Source organism: Pelobates fuscus, chromosome 9 (assembly GCF_036172605.1).
Source record: "Pelobates fuscus isolate aPelFus1 chromosome 9, aPelFus1.pri, whole genome shotgun sequence".
Lineage (NCBI taxonomy): Eukaryota > Metazoa > Chordata > Amphibia > Anura > Pelobatidae > Pelobates > Pelobates fuscus.
The window spans coordinates 32286375-32308535 of NC_086325.1; the positions used below are offsets into that span (position 1 = coordinate 32286375).

Consider the following 22161-nt stretch of genomic DNA (forward strand, 5'->3'; position numbering starts at 1 on the left):
CCAAACCAGTATATACACATGGCAATAACAGTTAATACAATAGTTGATATGCAGGGCCGGTTGATATAGTTGATATGCAGGGCCAGTGCTTCCTAGGGCGGCCGTGAGGAAGGGGTGCCGCCAGGAACGCCGGCCCCTCAAATGCTGCAGCCACCTGAGCGCTCTATAGAGAGCCTCAGGCGGCTGCAGCACTACCTGGGCCGGCGCATCCATTAGGGCGCACCGGCCCGGGGGTGCAAGAGATGAGAGATTGGCAGGAGGGAAGCACATTGGGAGGGGGTGAGGGGAGAGAGAGGAGAAGAGAGACCGCCTTGGGGGGGGGGGGGGGGAGGGAAGAGAGGTGAGGAGGACGAGGAGAGACCACCTGGGGGGGATAGGAGAGACCACCAGAGTGGGGGAGGGGGTAGGAGATGAGAGACCACTAGGGGAGGGGGGTAAGAAGAGAGACCACTAGAGGAGGAGGATAAGAAGAGAGACCACAAAGGGGGGGGGGGGGGGGAGAGGAGAGACCACTGTACATCCCTTAAACACAAACACACACTTGCTTTCTATCCCTTACACACTAACACACACTTGCTTTCTATTCCTTACACAAAAACGCACTGCATCCACTACAAACACACACACACACACACACACACACACACAAACTGGTATCCTTATACACTACATTCCATAAACACACACATTAGATCCTCTACAATAACACATAACACATCCCCTACACACTCCACTCCCTGTGAGCGAACTCATGGAACATGTAGGTGGGACTTATGAGTGGGCCTTATGGGCATACTCACCTTCAGGCAATGGGGGCCCAGACTTTGAGCTGTGTCAGGGGCTCCAAAAAATGGAGCTGCTTCCCATTCCCCCAGAACATTTATAACAAAAAGGCAGTATATTGGGGTTATGCAAGATGTGCACCCTGTAGAAAGGGGCCAGGAGGTAGGAGAGAATAATGAATGAGTGTTGTAACGGAACCGCTGGCACCCCGACCAGGTACCTTCCGTTGATGGATGCTCCTAGTGCTTTCCGAGGACTCCAAGCACTCCATCAGACACCATAACCACTGTAGACTCCCACGAACCGCCGCAGCTTGGTTGGGGTCTCGCCGTCTCCACCCACTCTGGATCCAAGACCAGGGTCCAGCTTCCAGTAGGTCAACCTCTCCGAATTCCAGAGAGCAGGAGCAGGAACAAGATCTTAGCAGAGCTTAGTGATTATACCCTGGGGAGTACAGTGATTATAGTAATCCCCAGAGTGTAGTTCTCCAATCCCCCAAACATGAGCCAAAACTTCATGAAGGTACATGATGATCTGCTTTAATTGGCACCAAAGGACAGTTTTACACATACAATCCCACCCACAGGGTTTTGTAGAACAACCAATAAAACACGTGCATTACAGTAACACACTCCCAGCAATTACACACAAACCCTCCCCTCTGCCTGTGATATAATTGCTGAACACAATGGGTTAATGTAATTATCACAGGCAGGAAAATACACTTTTTATACATACACTGTAACTTTAAACAAATGCATCATATTCACATAAAACATACATATTCAGAATCAGCATACTTTAAATATAAACATAACCAAAAATCATACAAATCCCTGCAGTAGTTCTCAAAAGTTAGCTGGAAGTCCTTTATGACCGACCGCAAGCACATTTTCCTGCCCAAAACAGTTCAATAGATTTGGGCTATGCGGCCGGTCTATTTCAGGCAGAAAAATGACTAAGTCCCATTCGAATGCACGAACGAGGTGGTTCGTGCATTTGGCTCAGTATAACAGTTCAAACTGCCGAACGGGACTTAGTCTCTGTAGCTATAAACGGAGTGTAGGAGAAGGTAAGGGTCAGCGGTGTTTGTCTAAATGTGTAGCCGATTTCAGTTCCATGAATTTGGCTACACATACTGCTAACCTCGTTTGAATGAACAAAGATGGCCGCGAATTGCGGCCACCCAGCGGTCTGCAATTTACCTACAGCAGACTCCTACCCTGGGAGGTAAATTGCCTGCACACTTCCACTTCTGCGTGGTCCATCTGTGTGGTACTTGGTTCAGTAAGCTCTATTTACTGAACCAAGTGGGAGAAAGCCATAGACATAGTATTTTAAAGGTTTGGGGACATAGTCTTAAAGGGGCATTGTCACACAAAGTCTCAACATGTCCCCAGACGGTTCTTAAAGTGCCAGCATGGTCCAATACAAGTCCATAAGCCACAATGCAGTTCTTAAAGGGCCAGCAGCAGCACAATATAAATCCATTAGCCCAAATAATGTTTGTAAAGGTCCATACAACCCAGGGCCATAGCCATGAGGCAGGAGGCTGGCAATCAGGCTCCTCCAACAGCCAGGGGCAAAAGGCAGCTTGTCACCTAAAAATCCAGTGACAAAAGGCATTTCGTCACAGGTGTAAAATCCAAGGTGGCGGCACTGGTTAGAGGCTACATATTCAATGTAGATATTTTTAAAGGACCACTCTAGTGCCAGGAAAGCATACTCGTTTTCCTGGCACTAGAGTGCCCTGAGGGTGCCCCCACCCTCAGGGACCCCCTCCTGCCCGGCTCTGGAAAGGGGAAAAGGGGTAAAACTTACCTTTTTCCAGCGCTGGGCGGGGAGCTCTCCTCCTCCTCTCCGCCTCCGTTCCTCCCCGTCGGCTGAATGCGCACGCGCGGCAAGAGCTGCGCGCGCATTCAGCCGGTCACATAGGAAAGCATTCATAATGCTTTCCTATGGACGCTTGCGTGCTCTCACTGTGATTTTCTCAGTGAGAATCATGCAAGCGCCTCTAGCGGCTGTCAGTGAGACAGCCGCTAGAGGCTTTGGGGGAAGGCTTAACTAATTGATAAACATAGCAGTTTCTCTGAAACTGCTATGTTTATAAAACAATTAGTTAACCCTAGCTGGACCTGGCACCCAGACCACTTCATTAAGCTGAAGTGGTCTGGGTGCCTAGAGTGGTCCTTTAAGCTGCTTCTTTTTCATGAGCAGCAGAAATAGACGTGATGAACTTGAACCTTTTGTCAAACTAAAAAAATAATCTAAAACAAATAAAAAAAATGCATCTACTCCATCCTTTCTCATGAAACTGCCTTACCAAAGTGACTAACGACGTTATCACTGCTAAATCTAAAAGTCATTACTATCTCTTAATGCTCCTCGACCACTTACTGATGACCACTCGTTTCTTCAAACCCTCCACAAGATTAAACTCCGTGACGCTGTGTTTTCCTGGTTTTCATCCTATCGGTCTGAACGCTCCTTCAGTGTCTGTTTCTCTGGTGCCAACTCCACTCTGCTCACTACCTTGATGTTACTTTTAATTCGGGTCTTCGCTTTTCTCCTCACATCCAGCGTGATCCTCTACAATAACACATAACACATCCCCTACACACTATAACGTCACTGAAATCACACCTCTTTAGGAAAACATAAGATCTTCCTAAGTGACGATTCTCTGATTTCTCTGCCCTCATCAATTCCCTCGCCTCGATAGCCCAGCTCTCACTCTCGTTCCTTCCACTGTTGGGTTCTTCCACACAAAACGATTACCAGCTTATTTCAACACAGGCATCTTATCAATCACTCAACCTCTGACATGCTGTTATTTCTCTTGTGTGTTTTACCCCTTCCTCATAGATTGTAAGCTTGTTTGAGCAGGGCCTTCTTCACCTCCTGTCTCTGTTATATTCCGTATGTAAATTACTTATTGTCAAATATCCCCATTTTGTAATTGCGATACGGAATATGCTGGCTACACATAAATAATAATAAAACATGTAAGTAACAAGAAGTGTTAGCAGCAGTATGCATCTACTATAAATGAGGTCTGACATTATGATATGAGGGTTTTCCTAAAATGAACATAGAGGTAGACTGATACTACAAAGGACCTTCTACTATGGTATAATTGTACACATTTAAAACTGAAAACCAACATAATCTGTTGTGACTTCTGCAAACTACCCTTCTGAAAATTCCTGTATATTTGACACATGCGCTAAGATAAATAAAGTGATCTGACGCTCACAAAATGTGAACCCTTAGAGCAAAAAAAATAATATGGTTGGATGATTCGTCTCTCACCTGGAAGGTTTTACATTGGGATGCCTTCAACTACTGCAAACTGTTTAACACGTTTTGTGAACTGTAATGTTATGGGCAGCCAATAGGGTTTGGAGTAATTCATTCTACTGACCACAGAACTGGCAGCCAATTTACAGAACTATGGGGAAAATATGTATTTGTATTCCTAGAACCGGAATAATAATCTCCCTATATATAAAGGGTTGTTTTGGAGCTATCCATCCAATCATTAGATCCAGGCATCCAGTCACCGTTACTTTTTGCTGTACCTGTTTCACAGTACTAGTCATGAGCAGCTTAGTTCCTGATATTTTTGTTTCCCATTCAGGTTACAAGCCAATCTAAAGATTCAGAGAACAAACATCAGTAGGCAACAAAATTGCTGGTTTTCACTCGCTCACTAATTCTATTTGTTACACTGAAAAAAATATTTACTAATATTTACAGCAATTTAGCTTGCCAATTAAATTTCAGCTGCTTTGAAACCTCAAGCCACACTCTTACACCATCTGGTATCTTCTTAACAAAACAGAACAAATTAAGCAGAAAGCTCTCCCCCTTCTGCAAAGGCTCTGTTTGCTCTGGTGGCACATGTTCGTAATTTTAATACAATTCTAGGGAGATTTCGGCAAAGGATAAAATAAAGCATTCCACTTCTCAGTGAATGCAGATGGAGATCTGACGTTTGCAAAGAATACCAAGTAATGGTTATTGGCATCTGCAAATATGAGAGAAATATCTGCAATGTAGCAAATCTGACAGATTAGTGCTGGTTTTAGCATTGTCCATGTCCGTGCTCCTTAATGGTGGCAGTATGACCCTCATCTGATCAGTGTGTACTAGATACCAGGTCATTCTACCAAGGGAACGCTACGTAAAGCCACCTAATAATTGGCTCGGAATATGACCAAAACTTTCTTTATTTCACTTTTCTCATCCTTAAATTTGAAAATGCCAACATGCCCCACAACAAAGCTCTCTGACAGTCTTTTTTAGCCTTCTATTACATTAGGCCAGAACTATTTAATCAAAGACACAAGGTCACAACGTGGACTACGAATGAGGATCAACAAACCGTAAGACAAAAAAAAACTCAAACTGGGTAACAAGCATTTATACAGAAAGCACTTACTTTTACAAATGAGAAATAATTTCTAAAGCACTCTGGGATAAGTGCTAAGAAAAGTGTGAAATTAAATAAATAAAATACAGATCTGTCATTGTTAAAAAAATAAGATAAAAAAAAAAAAAAAAAATTCTCAAGTGTCTAAAATAATGTGCATCCAATCTTAAACCTAAAGTACTCTAATTAGAAATTATGTGAATTGGTTATAATTCCAATGTTCTGTTGCCACAAGGATTGTCCACCAAAATATAAAAAGAAAAGAGACAGCGTAAAGATATATACCGCAGATTTAGAAAAATTAAGATTTTAAAAATAGTTTCAAGGCAGTAAATAAATATGCATTTCCTCGTCTCCAAGATTTGCTTATTCGTGAGAAATGGATGGGTAATGTTCAAAGCTTTAGCTATATAAATACAAGATGCAACGTTTAGACTGGCGTTCAGTTTAAAATGAAATTAGTTATGAAATGAGAACCATGACCTGCCGCTGGAACGAGAGAAACTCATGGTTATTGATGTATATTTGCATGTTTACGAGCATGGGCCAATTTCGGAGGTTCTCCCCACATTGGAGACAGATTGCAGCCAATGTTAGACAAGCGATGACCTGTGAGTAACCTGGGTCATTACACTAAATGGGTATGTTTGATAAAGGCATGTTTTCAATAGGGTGGGGGGGGGGGGGGGTGGGGGGGGGGGGGGGGGGGGGGGGGGGGGGGGGGGGATTTAGCTCCAGTGCATTCAAGCCAAAGAAATAACATTTTCTACTTGAAAATCAAATGGATTTGCCCAATATATTACCTGTTGATCAGAATCTGCTTTCAAAACAGAACGATTAGTGATGAGGATTGCCCGAGAGATCTGCCTACAAAGAGGGAAAAAAAGAGCAAACTGTTACATACACTGCATAGTTAACAATATCATCATTAAATGTTCTTATATTATACAGCCCTGTTGTATTCTGTAATGTGATTAAAGGGATACTCTAAGCACCAAAACAACTTCCGCTTAATGAAGCAGTTTTGTTGTATAGATCATGCCAATGCAGTCTTACTGCTCAGTTCGCTGCCATTTAGGAATTAAATCACTTGCTGTAACACAAAAGTGTCTCTACACACTTCCTGTAAAGAGAGATATCATGTTTAAACTTCCTTTACTGCACACTGTGTTTAAGTTGGAGTTTCTTATCTTCTGCTCTGTTAAGTGTATGTTAGAACCTGCAGAAACCTCATTTAACAAAGCAGGAGATGGTTTTCTAAAGTAAAAAACACTGTGCTGTAAGATCTGATTGAAATTAAACAATGTTTCTAATGTAGGCTGTGCGAGTCAGGGAAGGTGTGACTAGGGCTGAACAAACATTTATTTAACTACTAAATGGCAGAGAATTAAGCAGTGACACTGCAGAGGCATGATCTATACACTGCTTCGTTAAATTAAAATGACTTTGGTGCTTACAGTATCCCTTTAACGTCCTATAACATTTTATTGTTTGAGGCATTGCAGGTTTCTTGTACTTCTATATTCTACATAATTTTTTGGATCTTTACTTACTTGTAAAATACATTTGCACAGACATCTGGGGAGAGGTAACTATCCTCAACTACCACAAAATTGCAACTGATCCGTTTACCTCTACTGTCTATCACAGCTTTACACCTACAAAAAAACAAAACAAAAAAACAGATAAGAAACAAAACATTAACTATATGGTTCATTAAGTGGTTAGGCAGTTTTAATATAAAAATAATTTAAAAGGAAGATTAGTCATAGTATATACTGTTTTGTTTGGTTTTTAAAGTTAGTTACATATTTCATTATTCAATAAAAGATTAGTCGTAGCATGTTTTGTACTTATTCTTTGCATGTTTAGAATACTCAAAATATCACTCAACAGCTGAAGTCACAAACAAGGTTGAACGTATATTGTGGCTCATGCTATGGTAAATTATACATTTTTATAATTGCATTTACAGAACACAATATTACATGAAAATACACATGTGACCACTAGTCTAGTAATCTATTATTCATACAAATTCCAGACACCTACGCTTGTGGTTAACCCTTTGAGAAACATCAAGCACATTTACCTAAGACAGGGACGCGCAACCTTGGCTCTCCCGCCAAGTTGGACGACAAATGCCAAAAGCTGTCAAAGAATTATGGGAAATGTAGTCTAAAATTAGACATCTAATCTGTAGACTTAAAAGGATCAAGATCTATTTTGTAGAACAAAAAAAAAAAAATTAAATACCGCCAATGTCAAAGACTTATCTCCGTTACTATAGATTGCATTTCCATATAAATTAGACTGTAAAATCAATCATCTATAATATTCCATCAATTTCCAATGAAATGAAATCTGCTGAAGTTTATTTTTTTTCTTCTTTCAATATTAATGAACTCACTCTTCACAAAATGTGGTTTTATATATGTTCTGCAATTGGAATACAGCAAGTGTGCACGGTGATCTTAATATAATAACAATGGATAAAACCATATGGCTGTCACTTTTTGTTTGTCAGTTTTAGCACCTGATCCTCTGTATTACTCTAATGTGCAAAGAAAGAAAAATAGTGATTTAAATTAATGCTATTTTACCTGTAAAGAAAGAAAGTGTTGTGGAAGGCTATTTATCAAGCGGGTAATTTAAAGGAGAAATCTTCATAAATGTGAAACAATTACACCTTTTGAAAGCACTTTCCTAGTTGAATAAAAGTGAAAAGTAGTTTAAATGCTACATTGTTTGCCATCACTGGTAGGGTAAATAGAGTTAATGGACATAAAAGTCATAGAACATATAGAGGGCCCTCAGAAAAAGGACAACGACTCTACAGTTAAAGGAGCACTATTTTAATGACTTTAATAAATTACATTAAACATCTGAATTAAAAAAACATTCCAAAATAAGAAATTATTGGAGAAAAAAATATATATATTCATATTTCAAGCCCCCAAGTCTTTAATAAATACTCAGGCTTTATGGGTAATGCAATGAGCATTTCCCAGAGATGTCAATGATAAGCCAATCAGAACGCTTTAATAACACCTTTATCTTATACATCTTGGCACGGCAAGGTTTTAACGACAGAGCAGCGGGAGTTGTTGTAGTTCAGTAACTGTCTTTCAACATATTAAAGTCCCTACAACTCCCAGAAACCTTTGTTGTGCTTCCTGATGACATGCACAACTGTGCTATTATTGGAGAAACGCTGCAGGTAAGGAGGGTAAGACAGAAAGAGTGGGCTTATATTGCGGTGACATCATATACCTTTTACAATGGGGGAATGGGACAGAGGACGCAGGGCACCTGTCCTACCCGTTACAATTTGGGATTAAATTAAAGAGCATGACATTTAATCTATTTACTCTGCTAACAGAAATGCTGGCAAATGTATAGCTTTTAATTTAATGTACTTTAAAAATACTTCCGCTCTCCTGCCTGTCAATCATTACTTTATGCCGGAGGCACAGCAGGTCTAATCAGAGAATTGAATGACAGAGAGAAACAAGAGAACCCTTCTCAATGTAGTTGTCTGTTCCCTGTCATGCTTGCTTGGGAAGTATAGGGCACTCTGATGCCAAAGTAAAAGCAGTGAAGTCAGCCTTTTGGCATCGTCTGTGAGGATTGCAAAGCTAAGGAAAGGCTGGGTCAATACAGGTATGGTTTTGCTGTACGGAGGGGCCACATGTACATAACTCTATCATAGATCCCAAAGCCAGTAAATATAAAATGTATCTTCATGACGATATTTGCGCTCTGGGGAGCTGTTAAAGAAAATATTGAATCTTTGACTGTGTTCTAATGTTTGCCTCTAGTAGAGTAACACTGCAACAGACTACATCTATAAAGTTTGTATTACAAAAGCTGCTGTGGAGGATATTAACAACCAAAATTTCACATAGCATTTTTTTATGTGCACTTAACTTCTTATTAATGTAAGATGTAATGGCGATCACTCCAAGTGACGTTTATATCACCAGCAAAAAATGATTTATCTAAAATGCATATTTGTGCACAAGTGAATACACAATAGTAATGTAAATTAATATATGTAGATAGTCCATAAAAAAACAAAACAAAAAAAACAAAAACGCTTATGTCAAGCTATTGTGCATTTCTTTATTTCTTTTCACGTCAAAGTCACACACCTATGTGCTGACATTGCCGCTTGGACCAGTGTGGGGACAATGAATCACACTCAGCCCTCCACTGACCTTCTTTCAAAGTGTCTAGATAAAAAGATGAAAAGTAGGATCCATCTCTGTACAGCGCCATGAGTTATAAATGTACTTTATAGGCCTCATTATCCAAACTAATGGACTACGGGCAGCATCCTTGAAATGGACTTGCTCGCAACTGACAAAGTCTTGGTGTAATATTTCAACACAAAATATGTAAATTTGGAGTTTGCCATCCTTTTATTAGGGAAATATAAATTTACTGTATTTTTTCTTCCTACTTTGAGGGACACATCCTCTGGGAGGGAGGGTATGACAAGCATTTAAGGTTCAAGTGATGGTGGAAGAAAATATGTACAAATTGATTGGAAGGCTACATTTCATACTGTGATTTACTGCCTTCACTTAAAACTTCTTAAAAGTGTTGGGAAGTTTTCATTACCGCTTAACGTTTAGTCAATTATGGATGTACTATGAACAAACGGCGTTTCTTATATCTTGAACAGTCCTAAATAATACAGACTTCGTAAGAAATTTCACTTTAACAGTTTGGACATATATTCCAAAACTTGTATGTTGAGCACAAAGTGTACTGATTTACAGTGGCTACGTCACCGGGAAAATGATTAACATATATCAAATCAAAACAATAACACAATCAATTAACATTCATTTTCATGTAACCAAGCTACAGTAAGTCAGGCTGGAATTACCACTTGAAGAGACGATATTTTGATGTGATAAGGGCCACCATGGATGTAGAGAACATGTCTATATGTCACATGGATATAAAGGCTGAAAAGGCTCAAATCTGGCAGTTCAACCTTTCACATACCTGTTTCTACTTGTGAATCAAAAAGTGGGCAAAAATGATTGCCAACAAATATAGTCTCATTTGGGAAAGCAACCAGCTTTCCATTGAGCAGAATACGGTTGATATAGGTTTTCTCTGATGATCCTCGGTGACCAAAATAACCCTTAATGGACCAAAGATTTACCCAAAACGAGAAAATTGTGCAGTCAAAGGTTGGCCATTGATCCATTCGGATAAAATATCTTTCTTTTCCTTTTTTTAAACGGACATTGCCAAAGAATGTGCGTAGTTGCATATTCAGTATGATATCCTGGGAAAATTGTGAAATCATGGTCTCTATCAGGCACTTTTTCAGAATCTACATGATGGTGAACAAACTATATCTCTCATGAGTGAGCCACTATAAGGTGCACACGAGGCTTTAAAAGTGCATTGGGTTAAAAACCATACTGAAATTGCATCAGGAAACAAACTGCAGGCATTTGCTATATTATAAATAGGAAAACGTGACCTGTCCTAATAGTACCACTATTATAATAAAGAGTTACAATATAACATTTAATAAGTAGAATTAAAAATAGACTAACCTAAAAGCAAGGGAAACAGGGAAAAATAAATTGCTGAACATTTGCTATACAATTGCTATATAGTCAAAAGGATCTAAGTAAATCAGAATGAAAAACCACTGATGTAAATATACTGCTAAATTGCCATACCAGAGATATGTTGTAACGATACATTGTAACTAAACGACCAAGCCCCTAAATAGGAAGGGCAACAAAACTGAAAAAGGTAGCAATCTGCAACAGTAGTCCGTACAGCTACCACAAACCTCGTATATAGCAATCAAAGGATAATAATGATAGGTAAACCATGGAAAGGGGGGGAATGTCGCCCAAATGTTATATTTTAACTCTTTATTATAATAGTGGTACTTTTAGGACAGGTCACGTTTTTCTGTTTTCCTATTTACAAATTTTCTCCAAGGGTTATCCCTTAGTGTCTGTCCTAGATCCTCTTAATCTAGTATTAGCTTCCTACATGTCCTCATTTGCTATATTATGCATAATCGAGAACATACTAATGGCAGTTTCATGCTTACTGGGTTGTTCCAAAATATCTATTTATCTGCATATTAAACCCCTTTTCATATTTGGATATCTGCGTATTGCAAAGAACTGTGCATATTCCTTGTTGCCTCATACAGAGCTAAATGTGAAAAGGGGACGGTGATATAGTATGGAAATTTTGTCGGAGACGTAAAGTACCTGGGTTGCTGATAAAAACATATGAACAAAGCATCCTTTATTTCCCATTATATGACATTTTTTTTCTAATGTACATAAACCGTATTACTCGCTGCATATCACAAGAAATTGATGGCCTCTAAAGTCAATAAGCTACATTTTAATAATGTCCAATAAAATCGAAGCGAAGAAGTACACGTTTTTGCGTAAAGCAGGGCTACCAAGTCGGTGCTAGTGACATTATGCAGATGACACCATTTCATACGTGCTCATATAGGTGACATTGGTAGAAAATGCAAAACATTAACCTTCTGTTATTGCTGCAGAATATAACTTAATCATATGTCGCATTGATGGATCTTATTCAGTAAAACGCCTCCGTGTCCATAATCGTCAACAAAATAAAATGTAAATCCCCACACCTATCATAGCAAGGCAAGTACGGAATGAGCGATAGACACATATTTCTTAAAAGACGAACCGGATGCTTGAGAATTTGTGAAACGCATCTTTGCAGGCAGTTGTTTTAACAGTTTACTTGCTGTAATGCAGCTGTGCACAAAAACTGGTTACAAACATGCGCATTCTACATTTTCATATTAAAGGTATAGATCTCCAGTAACGTGACAATACACGATGAACAAATTATCCTTTCGTTATTTTGGAATCGGATCTAGGTTCAAAAGTTAGTTATTCTAAGCACCACGACCACCTCAGTGATTTGGGCAACACACACACAAATTCGGGTTGATTCAACAAAGTGAGAATTCCAAGCGAATTTTCAATTTTAGGTCAAAATGGAAGCATAATTGGCTTTGGATAATTTGACCGGAAATGATATTATATTGTATAAATATATGTATTACCCAGGACATACTTGAAAACGAGAGAAATCTCAACGTATCTTTTCTGGTAAAATATTTTATAAATAAATAAATGTAGATAGAGAAAGTGCATGCAAAGAGAGAATGTTTCTCCTGCAAACTATACGGGTAAAGGGCAAGCTTTAAACTAAAGTAGTGTTTGCAACACACACACAAAACAACAATCCTCCCTAAAAATAGCCATGCTTTATTTATGCTGTCCAAAGGAAACTGTACGAATAATATGTTTAACCCCTTAAGGACGAAACTTCTGGAATAAAAGGGAATCATGACATGTCACACATGTCATGTGTCCTTAAGGGGTTAAATATATAGCAAAATACATTGTAAGCCATTATGGACAAAAAGTATTCCCTGAATGATATTAATTTCTGGGAAATGTATATAACATGGGGCTATGAACTCCTGACATTTGACTTTAATAATAATAATACACTTTAATTGCAATCCTATATTTAATTATGCAGATGAAAATTTGGTTGACCAATGTTTGAATAACAAACAAATCCTAGGACTGAGGGGAGATAACATATGTTGTCATAACTTGTACTAAAATGTATTTTTAACTAGTGTTGCTTAGTAGATTTAAAAAAAACAAAAAAACAGTGCCATGATTCGCAAATACTTTGTTATGGTAATAGTTTGACACACTGACCTCATCCCTTTGGCACCAGGTACCAATCAATGCACCCACGGAATCTCACTCTGCTCCTATAATATACCGCCTGGACTTCAGATGGTGATGGTGTGCATGAGTGACTTTCATAAAATTCACCAAAGTGTGTGATGCCATGACTTTATGAAAGTATATCACTTGTAATGACTACTATTTGAACTTTCTAAAGATGTCTCCTAATTGGTCTTCCCAGAAATCGTATTGCCCCGCTATAGTCTGTAATGAATGCTGCCGCCAGACTGATTTTCCTCTCTAGTCGGTCCTCTCACACCTCTCCCCTCTGTCAGTCCTTAGATTATCTTCCTGTATTCTATAGGAGCCAATTCAAGGTACTAACCCATACCTATAAAGCACTTACCCATTTTAGCCCCTCATATCTCCTCACTGATCCATAGGTATGTCCCTTCTGGGGCTCTCCGCTCTGCCCGTGACCTTCTCCTGTCCGCTGCTCGCACCCGTACGGCCAACTCACACATGCAGGACTTCTCGCGGGTAGCTCCCTTCCTTTGCAATAGCCTGCCTACTGCCATCAGACTCTCCTCTAGTCTTCAATCGTTGAATAAGTGCCTCAAAACCCACCTCTTTAGTAACCTCTACCTTACATAACTGTCTCTTGCTCTCTCCTAAAGGGCAGCACTCTATTCTCTCCTCCAGCTCTGCTTCACTCCCACCATGTTTGATTGCTACCTCCTGTCCTGTTGGGTTTTACGCCCCACCTCCTATAGACTGTAAGCTCGTTTGAGCAGGGCCCTCTTCAACCTATTGTTTCTGTAAGTTTTATAATTGTCTCATTTATTGTTAAATGTACTCCTCTGATAATATTGTAAAGCACTATGGAATATGCTGGCGCTATATAAATACCAGTAATAATAATAATGTCAACAAAGAGGTACAAGGATTAGGCCAAGGTAAAAATAAATTAAACAAAGCCTCAGCAAATCCTCCATGGAACAGAACTTATAAAAACAAAAAAAAAGAGTCAATAATTAAGTCAATAATTAAATGTTTCAGAGCTCTATCAACCCGGGTCCCCAATTCTATTTATACGAGTGCTCTTATACCACTTGTGGAAACACTAGATATAAAAAGACCACATAAAGCACACATTTTATCACTTGTACTCCTCTCTCGGCAGCCCTAGCGCAATAATTATTATTTGGCGATTTTATACCTGGAATATCGTAAGAGTGCAAATCGTGTTACTGTCTGATGTAATGTTGTATATGACATTGCTGTGTTTGTCATTTAAAGGGACAGGCTAAGCACCAAAACTAGAAGAAGCAGTACAGAGGCATCATGGTGTAAAGCAAATAAAGGATAGTTTAATGGATAATATGAACAAAAGCAACGGACAACGTTTCGGCCCACTGACCATCATATAATAATTGGGCCGCAACGTTGTCTGCTATTTTTGTTTTGTTCATGTGATCCAATACGTTCCTTTATTTGCTTTACCCAGTGATGCCTATGTACTGTATCTCCTATTTATGGTTTTGGAGACTGATGCCCCCCCTCCCCTGTCACAGAGCTCCGGTGTTGTGGTTTGTGTTTTCCCTGCATTACTACTTTATATCCTGTGTGTGAAATATTCTTTTTTTTTTTTTTTTTCTTCCACAAAACCATTTTATTGTTGTTTTAGCAGAGAGCTGAAGAATACATTGAGTCTTGGGGTTACATCCTAATAAACAGTCATAGTTAAAATGAAATATAATTGTATCTAAGCACCAAAACCACTTCATCGTAAGGAAGTGTTTTAGTGCTTAGACTAAGAAAATGCACGGTTTTCTTTCTGCACCTCTCAACTGGCTGGCAAGCAGACATGCAAAGAAAAAAAAAACGCAGTCCGATTAAATTAAACTCACAAAGTAATGCAATAGATTTAAAAATTAAACTGTTCATTTGAAACTTTCCAACAAAGTGGAATTACGATAAATCGGTTTTCACATAATTCGAATTGTTATTTAACCAACATGTATCTGAAATCACAGCTTCTCATGCAAGTTTCACATGATGCCTGAATACCATTCCCCTTGCACGATTCCTATGCAGATCTCAAAAAAATGTTCCTTTCCAACTTTGTACATTACTAAAAGGGGGGTCTGTGGGACACTTCACCCTAACGGCAGTCTGGTCTGGACGTAGAAGGGTTATGTGGAGGGCGAGATGTATCGCTGAGATACGCAATCCAAGTTTAATAACCTGTCACCATAACAAAAAAGCTTAAAATGACCTAATCTACCTGGAATTCGAACAATGTACCGAGCAGGTGGTCATTCCAACTATTAAAAGCCATTCACCTAGACCGTGTTTGATTTACACTCTGGAAAATAACATACCTATTGCAAAGTAACCTGGCTGGTTTCTTTTTTTGGAGGTACATTTTTTTTTCTTCTATCTGCATGGATGCTTAGGCCATAACATAGAGAAACAAAATAGCCATTCACACAACATGAAAAGAGCTATAGACCTATAATGTTTTAATGAGTTTATTCGGTCTACATGAAAGGACTGTGGAATTCTGAAATCTTGCTGACCTTATTAAAAAAAAAAAGAAAAGAAAAGGGGGGGTGGGGGAAAGGGAGAATATATAAAAATAAATAACGTCTGTTCAGCCATATTTATAATCTTTTCAGCAAAGGAAGGGTTAATTCAACCTTCAATGTAGATTGCACTGGGATAAAAGGGCATGATAGTTTATGACAACAATTTACCTAAAACTCATTAAAGTCTTTTCTCTTAGAGTGACACACATTATCAGCAGAGATTAATCTGATGAGTCTTTAGGTGTGTTCCATTTTTAAAAATGCAATAAGAGAGGGCTTTGTGTCATCTGATGAAAATCAATTAGAGTGGGTAAGGCCACAAGGAAAACGAACATCAGTCATCGCCAGCCCCCCGGCAGCTGAAATGATTTGTCTTCCGAGCCTGGGTGATCAGGAGCTGTAGTAATATTGCTGGGAAATTAATTTCTTTTCTATATTGTGGCCCCACTTTCTTCATTTCGGAGGACCAATACACAGATTACTTTTAATCAAGGTTGATATGTCATTAATACCAACAGGGTACTTTCAAGATAATTATTATTATTTTTTCTTAAAGCATTTATTGTACGATTGAGTATGTAAATAAAAACTGCTTACTTAGAAAGCACTTACTGATTTGAGTCTGCATCAACTACCAGGCACTGCAGGGAATGGTGAAGACAATAGATTCCTCCAAACACGGCACACATCCTAGAAAAGAGGGGAAAAAAGAGGGGTGAAATATGTTTAAGGATATATATATATATATATATATATATATATATATATATATATATATATATATATATATATATATATATATATATATATATATATATGATGTATAGTAACATACATGCTCTAGTGCTATTTCCACCATAACTCAAGGGACTGAAAGAAAGTCTTGCTAAAACTTCACGGATTGGACTGAAATGTTGATCTGATTTGGTTTTCGAAGACCCCTGTGTTGTCATAAAGTTGTTTATTTTTCCTTATGGTAGATGCATGGTTGTTGGCAAAGAATGCAAACATGATGGTTTCATTCTGGGATTTTGCAGTTGCAAGAGGAAATGGTGAACCGCTTAAAGGAAAAATGCAGCTGTACATTGTATTTTGCTCTATTTTAAGATCCCAGTACAACTGCAGTGACGTTGCATGCTTGCAACAAGAGAAAAAGAAAAAGAAAGCTGATTGTGCAACCTCTCTGACTTCTGTTAAATTGCACAAGCAGTTTATATAACCTTGTTCATTAACGAAAACTACCGCAAACAGATCTACATGCGCAGATGCTATGACTGCTTCCGGATAAAAAGGGCATCACTGTAGAAGCAGTGTTGTCAAGGGATGTATTGCAATCAAGGGAAGCTCTGTATTAAATACTTCAAACAATACTTTTCATTAGTTAAATACCAGGTGTGTGTCAATGACCAAATAATTACTACAAAGAATAATGAAGAATTGGCATACATGTTTCTAACATAATTATTTACTAAAGTGAGCACTGCCAGGAATTAAAACTAAATGTCAACAAATTGGGTTGTTTTCCCTCTATGACTTGACAAAGACCCTATCAAAACATTGATGGAGAAGTGCACAATAAAAGGAATATATAGAGGAATGCAGGACCACTTAATTCTCTTATTTGGCCAGTTAGTGGATCGTTTAGAGGCTCATGGAAACCCTCTTTAAGTCTGCAATGAGTGCTGATCCATGTTTTAGACTTACTTACTTTTTCCATGTTTCACTCTGATCCTAAATAAGTCAAAGAAAAATGGCACTTTATGCCTGACTTATATAAGATTTTTCTAAGTTTCTGAATGTATAAAAGATTAAGCAGACCGATGGATTTTATTTATTTTTTGGTAAAAAGTTCCAAGTAATGTGCTGGCATCAATTTTAGTAGCCGTTGCGTGTGGTTTACCAAAGGGCAAATTCTACTTTTTTTAACCCACATATCTTCTGCCAACTTGTGTTTTCCATAGTTAAAGATTATCTTTTTTTAAAAAGACAAAACACAAATCTTATTATACAATAAAGACTATTATTTAAAATATTCAATTGCCCCTTCAAATGTATTTTCAGAAACAACCAGCTTCAATCCCCTAATGTCTTCTTCTTATCATATTTCTAGGAGACTAGTATTGCAAATAAGCTTGTAAGAGCTGTGGTGCTTGACTGCACGAAAGCCTGTTGTCTGCTGAAGAGATAGAATTGTAGAACGCGGCGTTGACAGCGGCGAGGTGTAACGTACGCTGCAAACACACAGAACAACTGATTGCTATCGATATGTGACAGGAGAAAAGGCTCTGCGGCATGTTGAAGCTTAAAAGGATGATTTTCTATGGGAGCATTAACTGTAAAGGACCACACCAGAAAAGGAAGAAAAAAAAGAAAGAAAAAAAAAATCTAATCGAATGATCATTCTGATACGTAGTAGTGACAAAGTCAGGGAGAATTCATAGTAATTTTTGGACACAATAGACTATTCAGTTTGATTTGGCCACAGCTGAAGTACCAGGTAAGGCTTTGATGCCATTAACCCCAAACGACAGACGGTTAAACTGATATTCTGCACTCTAATTAACTTGCGGCTGTCACCAACAATGAGCAGAGTTTTGCTGAAAGACAGAATTACTGTGTACTCCGCTTCAACTTTGCCCCGGTGACTTCACATCATATTACGGCTAAATTAACAGTTGTGAAAATGTTTGGCCTGTTAGGTCTATCTTGCGTAGCCTTTAAATGCCATTTCAGTTTCTATCAAAGCCAGAATCAGCAGTTGTAATTTTTAATACAGCTGCAAAACAATAGGCCCCATTAAAGGCTGAACTCCTGACAGCAATACTCAAGATGATTTATGAGTTTGTGTATAATTTGATTATTCTATTAATTTTGCTGATTACTGTTTCAGCTAATACATTGAAGGTCACTCCCAAAATAAATCTTCATTACGTTTCACAGAAAGTAAATGCCTGCAACTAGTTGTTTTCTTTAATTAAACACTAATGTAACAGGAAAGAAAATAGGCTTCGGGCTTGACGCATCTGTTGAGAAGGCAGTGGCATAAGCGCGGCGCGCAGAATGCCATCTCAGTGTGTGCTGCCACCAATCATGCACACATTTCATCCCTTAACATGGTCAAAATAATTCAGAAATCTCACACACTGCATTCTATGCTACATGTACACGCATGTATATGAATGGATCTATGTCTGATCTATGTTTAATTAGGTGTGCATATATAAAAATTACAATATAGCTATTACATTTTTAGGATCAGTCCTGAATTTTAAACCTTTGTCCAAAAAAATACCACTGACAAAAAAAAAAAAAAAAAAAAATTTAAAAAAAAAATGTTAGAGAAATCTCATTCAAAAGCTGTAAATTGTATATGTATTTGTATGTCTCTAATTGTGGTCATGAAATACACATGCTAAATAGTAACAATCACAAAATCTAGGATTCCAGAGTACTTTTCAGGAAATTTTCTGTAGGTTCAAAGAACTCATGCTTTCTGATCTAAACAGATTAACATTGTTTCCCTTGAAAACATGCCAAGTAAAAAACAAAACAGTGTATTGTACAGCCTTGTGAGTTCTCACTCATTCTTTGAAAGAGACAAACATATTGCGAGTTAATATATTAATTGATGCGTACAAGAGGTGCATTATTATTTTTTTTTTAAATGTCATGACAATATAAATGGGGAAACCGTTTAAAACCACTCGGAAGGAATCGGACTTTTCGACACACGCATGTCCATTTACAGCTCAAACCGGGCTTTAAAAGTTACGTTCTCTTTAAGGAAATTCCGTAGTGTAGTTATTATAAAGTACATTGCTTTAAATTGATGGAAACACCAAAATCTATACTGTTCTAGAGGCTTTAGAAATAAGAATATGAAAGATGTAAATGCTGATGGATAAATAATCTTCCTGATGTTTCCTTATCTTTCAACATGTTTATCTAAAGCAGACAATGATAGTGATTGCAATAGTAAGCCTTAAAAACAAAACAACAAAAAAATGACAATAAATATCATAATGTACTAAAAGAACTGTGAATATGTGAACACTATTTTCAAACGGTTATGACTGAATTGGTAAACACATAAAATCAAGCACAGGCTGTTCAGAAATACAAGGCCAATGTTTAAATACGATCTGAATCTTTGGGCCAGTACAACAGATGAGAAACCAAAATGGTTTGTCTTCTCTAAAATGAGAATGTACCAGACTTGTTTAGATTTTACATGTAAATAGAACATAACTGTGTGGTACATTGAAATGTACACATAGATGGTAGCATTTTTTTTTTAAATATATATATATTTCTATTTTTTTGCACAATTGTAAGCGCCTGTTGCATCATATTCACGGTTGTCATATTTCACATGTAGTTGTGCAGATGCCAATGTGGCTTTTCTTTCAGATCACTGCAGGTAGTCCGTAAAAGAATCGAAAAGAAAAATCCTTTCGGAAACGTAAAACTTTCTTTTAACTATATAGTTACATATAGTTGCATAGCTGAAAAGAGACTTGCGTCCATCAAGTTCAGCCTTCCTCACATATGCGTTTGCTGTTGATCCAAAAGAAGGCAAAAAACCCAGTCTGAAGCGCTTCCAATTTTGCAACAAACTAGGAAAAAAATCCTTCTTGACCCCAAAACAGCAGTCAGATATCTCATTGGATCAAGCAGCTATTACCCCACTAACTAGAAATTATATCCCTGTATGTTATGTTTTTGCAAGTATTTATCCTATTGCAGTTTAAACATCTGTATAGACTCTGACAAAACCACCTCTTCAGGCAGAGAATTCCATATCCTTATTGCTCTTACTGTAAAAAAAACCTTTTCTTTGCCTTAGATGAAATCTCCTTTCTTCAAGCCTAACTGTGTGACCTCGTGTCCTATGTATAGCCCTGTTTATGAATAGATTTACAGATAATGGTTTGTACTGGCCCTGAATATATTTGTATAATGTTATCATATCCCCTCTAAGGCGTCGTTTTTCCAAACTGAAGAGATTTACATTTTTTAACCTTTCTTCATAACTAAAATGCTCCATTCCTTTTTATCAATTTTGCAGCTAAACTAGTACAGCATACTTTTCAATTTCCTATAATGCAAATGTTCTAAATCTTATTGGATACAAATTTCTAAATTATTTAAAAAAAAAAAAAATACTTCAACCTTACATCTAAGTCCTACAGATCAAAACATTAAGCTGCAAACAGATCAACGGGACATTTTTACGATCAAAAAGATACATAAGGACGCAAAAATAATAAAATAGTGTTTACTGCCATTTTCAATTAAAACAAGAGGTGGTAAAAAAAAATAGCCCATCCCCCATACCACAACTCCCATAATACTCTGCCAAGAAGAAAGCTACCTTTGAGCAACCACTGATTTAAAGTCGATTTTCCAATTCCATTTTCCCAAACGCGCAGCCAGAAAATGTGAATGAATGGTTTCTGCTTAAATGACAGTTTATTTGTAATGATAGATATAGATTTTTCTCAGCTCTGTTTGCGAGAGATGATTCCTGCACACTTGGCACAAGAAGCCTTGGGGGAAAGATCAAAGAAGACAGACGCCGGAAGGCATGAAAATGCCTGACTCGATACATTACTCTCTCAGCTTATTTTTAAACACATAGCGTGAAGTGTCTCGGGCGGGTTTGCTTTCTTTCATTTGCTGATGGTCAGTTAAAAGGGACTTCAATAAGTCAGAAAAAAAAAAATACAAACTATGTGGGTATTACTTAGAACTTTTAGTGTCTTACTTAAAGGAGCTCACTCCAGGCTCGCACAAGATTGGAGAAACGTGTTAAGTTACAGTAATGCTGGTTGTGATATACGCATCCTCTTTAGATAAAAATATCTGGAATGTGATCAAGGTGAATATATGAACAAAACAAATAGGAGAGGGATTAACCAATGTATGTAGTTCCCCGTGTAGATGTAACAAATGGAGAAATGTTGAAAATGATACCAAATAAAACTGCACCAAATAATGTGACTGACACTGTGCAGTGCACTCATGTTCTGTTGAGCCCAAGAATAGTGGGTGCTACTCTGAGCAACAGGAGCCATCATTAATTTGTCCCCTCTCCCCTTATTGGTATGCCAAGAGAGTGGTTAGGGAGACATAGACAGTATAACTTTCTAGCTCACTAAAAGAGAGAGGAGTTGGAGGGAGGACTTAAATAGCAGCTACTGCACAGGAATGTATGTCCTAGGGCAGGGTTAGGCACGTTTTGGCACTCCAGATGTTTTGAACTACATCTCCCATTATGCTCTTACACCAATTATGCTAGCAAAGTATTAGCCTGAGATGTAGTCCACATCATATGGCGTGCAGAAGGTTGCCTAACACTGTCCTCCGGGTACCTTACAATGAAAGAAACCCTAGCCAAATTTTACTTTACAAAAAGCCATGCAATATAAAAGATACATAAAGCTGAAGCGTGTTTTGCGGGAAAAAAAAATAATGCTGCTCATATTTTATTACGTCTTCATAAGTCTTGTACGTGTATTATTTCAATACATGATTCACTGTCATGCATCCTCTTTTGAAGATAGATACATACATACATACAAGGTGTATATAT

General features: G+C 38.0%; 1 protein-coding gene across 2 annotated transcripts in view; it reads right to left on the reverse strand.

The window, feature by feature from the left end:
* The window catches only part of CHM (CHM Rab escort protein), a 104654-nt gene that overhangs the window by 21669 nt on the left and 60824 nt on the right, over nucleotides 1–22161 (reverse strand). For both annotated transcript variants that reach the window (XM_063431856.1, XM_063431855.1), the window contains exons 9-11: nucleotides 16179–16256; nucleotides 6772–6876; nucleotides 6022–6085 (exon numbers count right to left, since the gene is read on the reverse strand). In XM_063431856.1, coding sequence (XP_063287926.1) covers nucleotides 6022–6085; nucleotides 6772–6876; nucleotides 16179–16256 — 247 coding nt within the window. The remainder of the gene's footprint in view (nucleotides 1–6021; nucleotides 6086–6771; nucleotides 6877–16178; nucleotides 16257–22161) is intronic.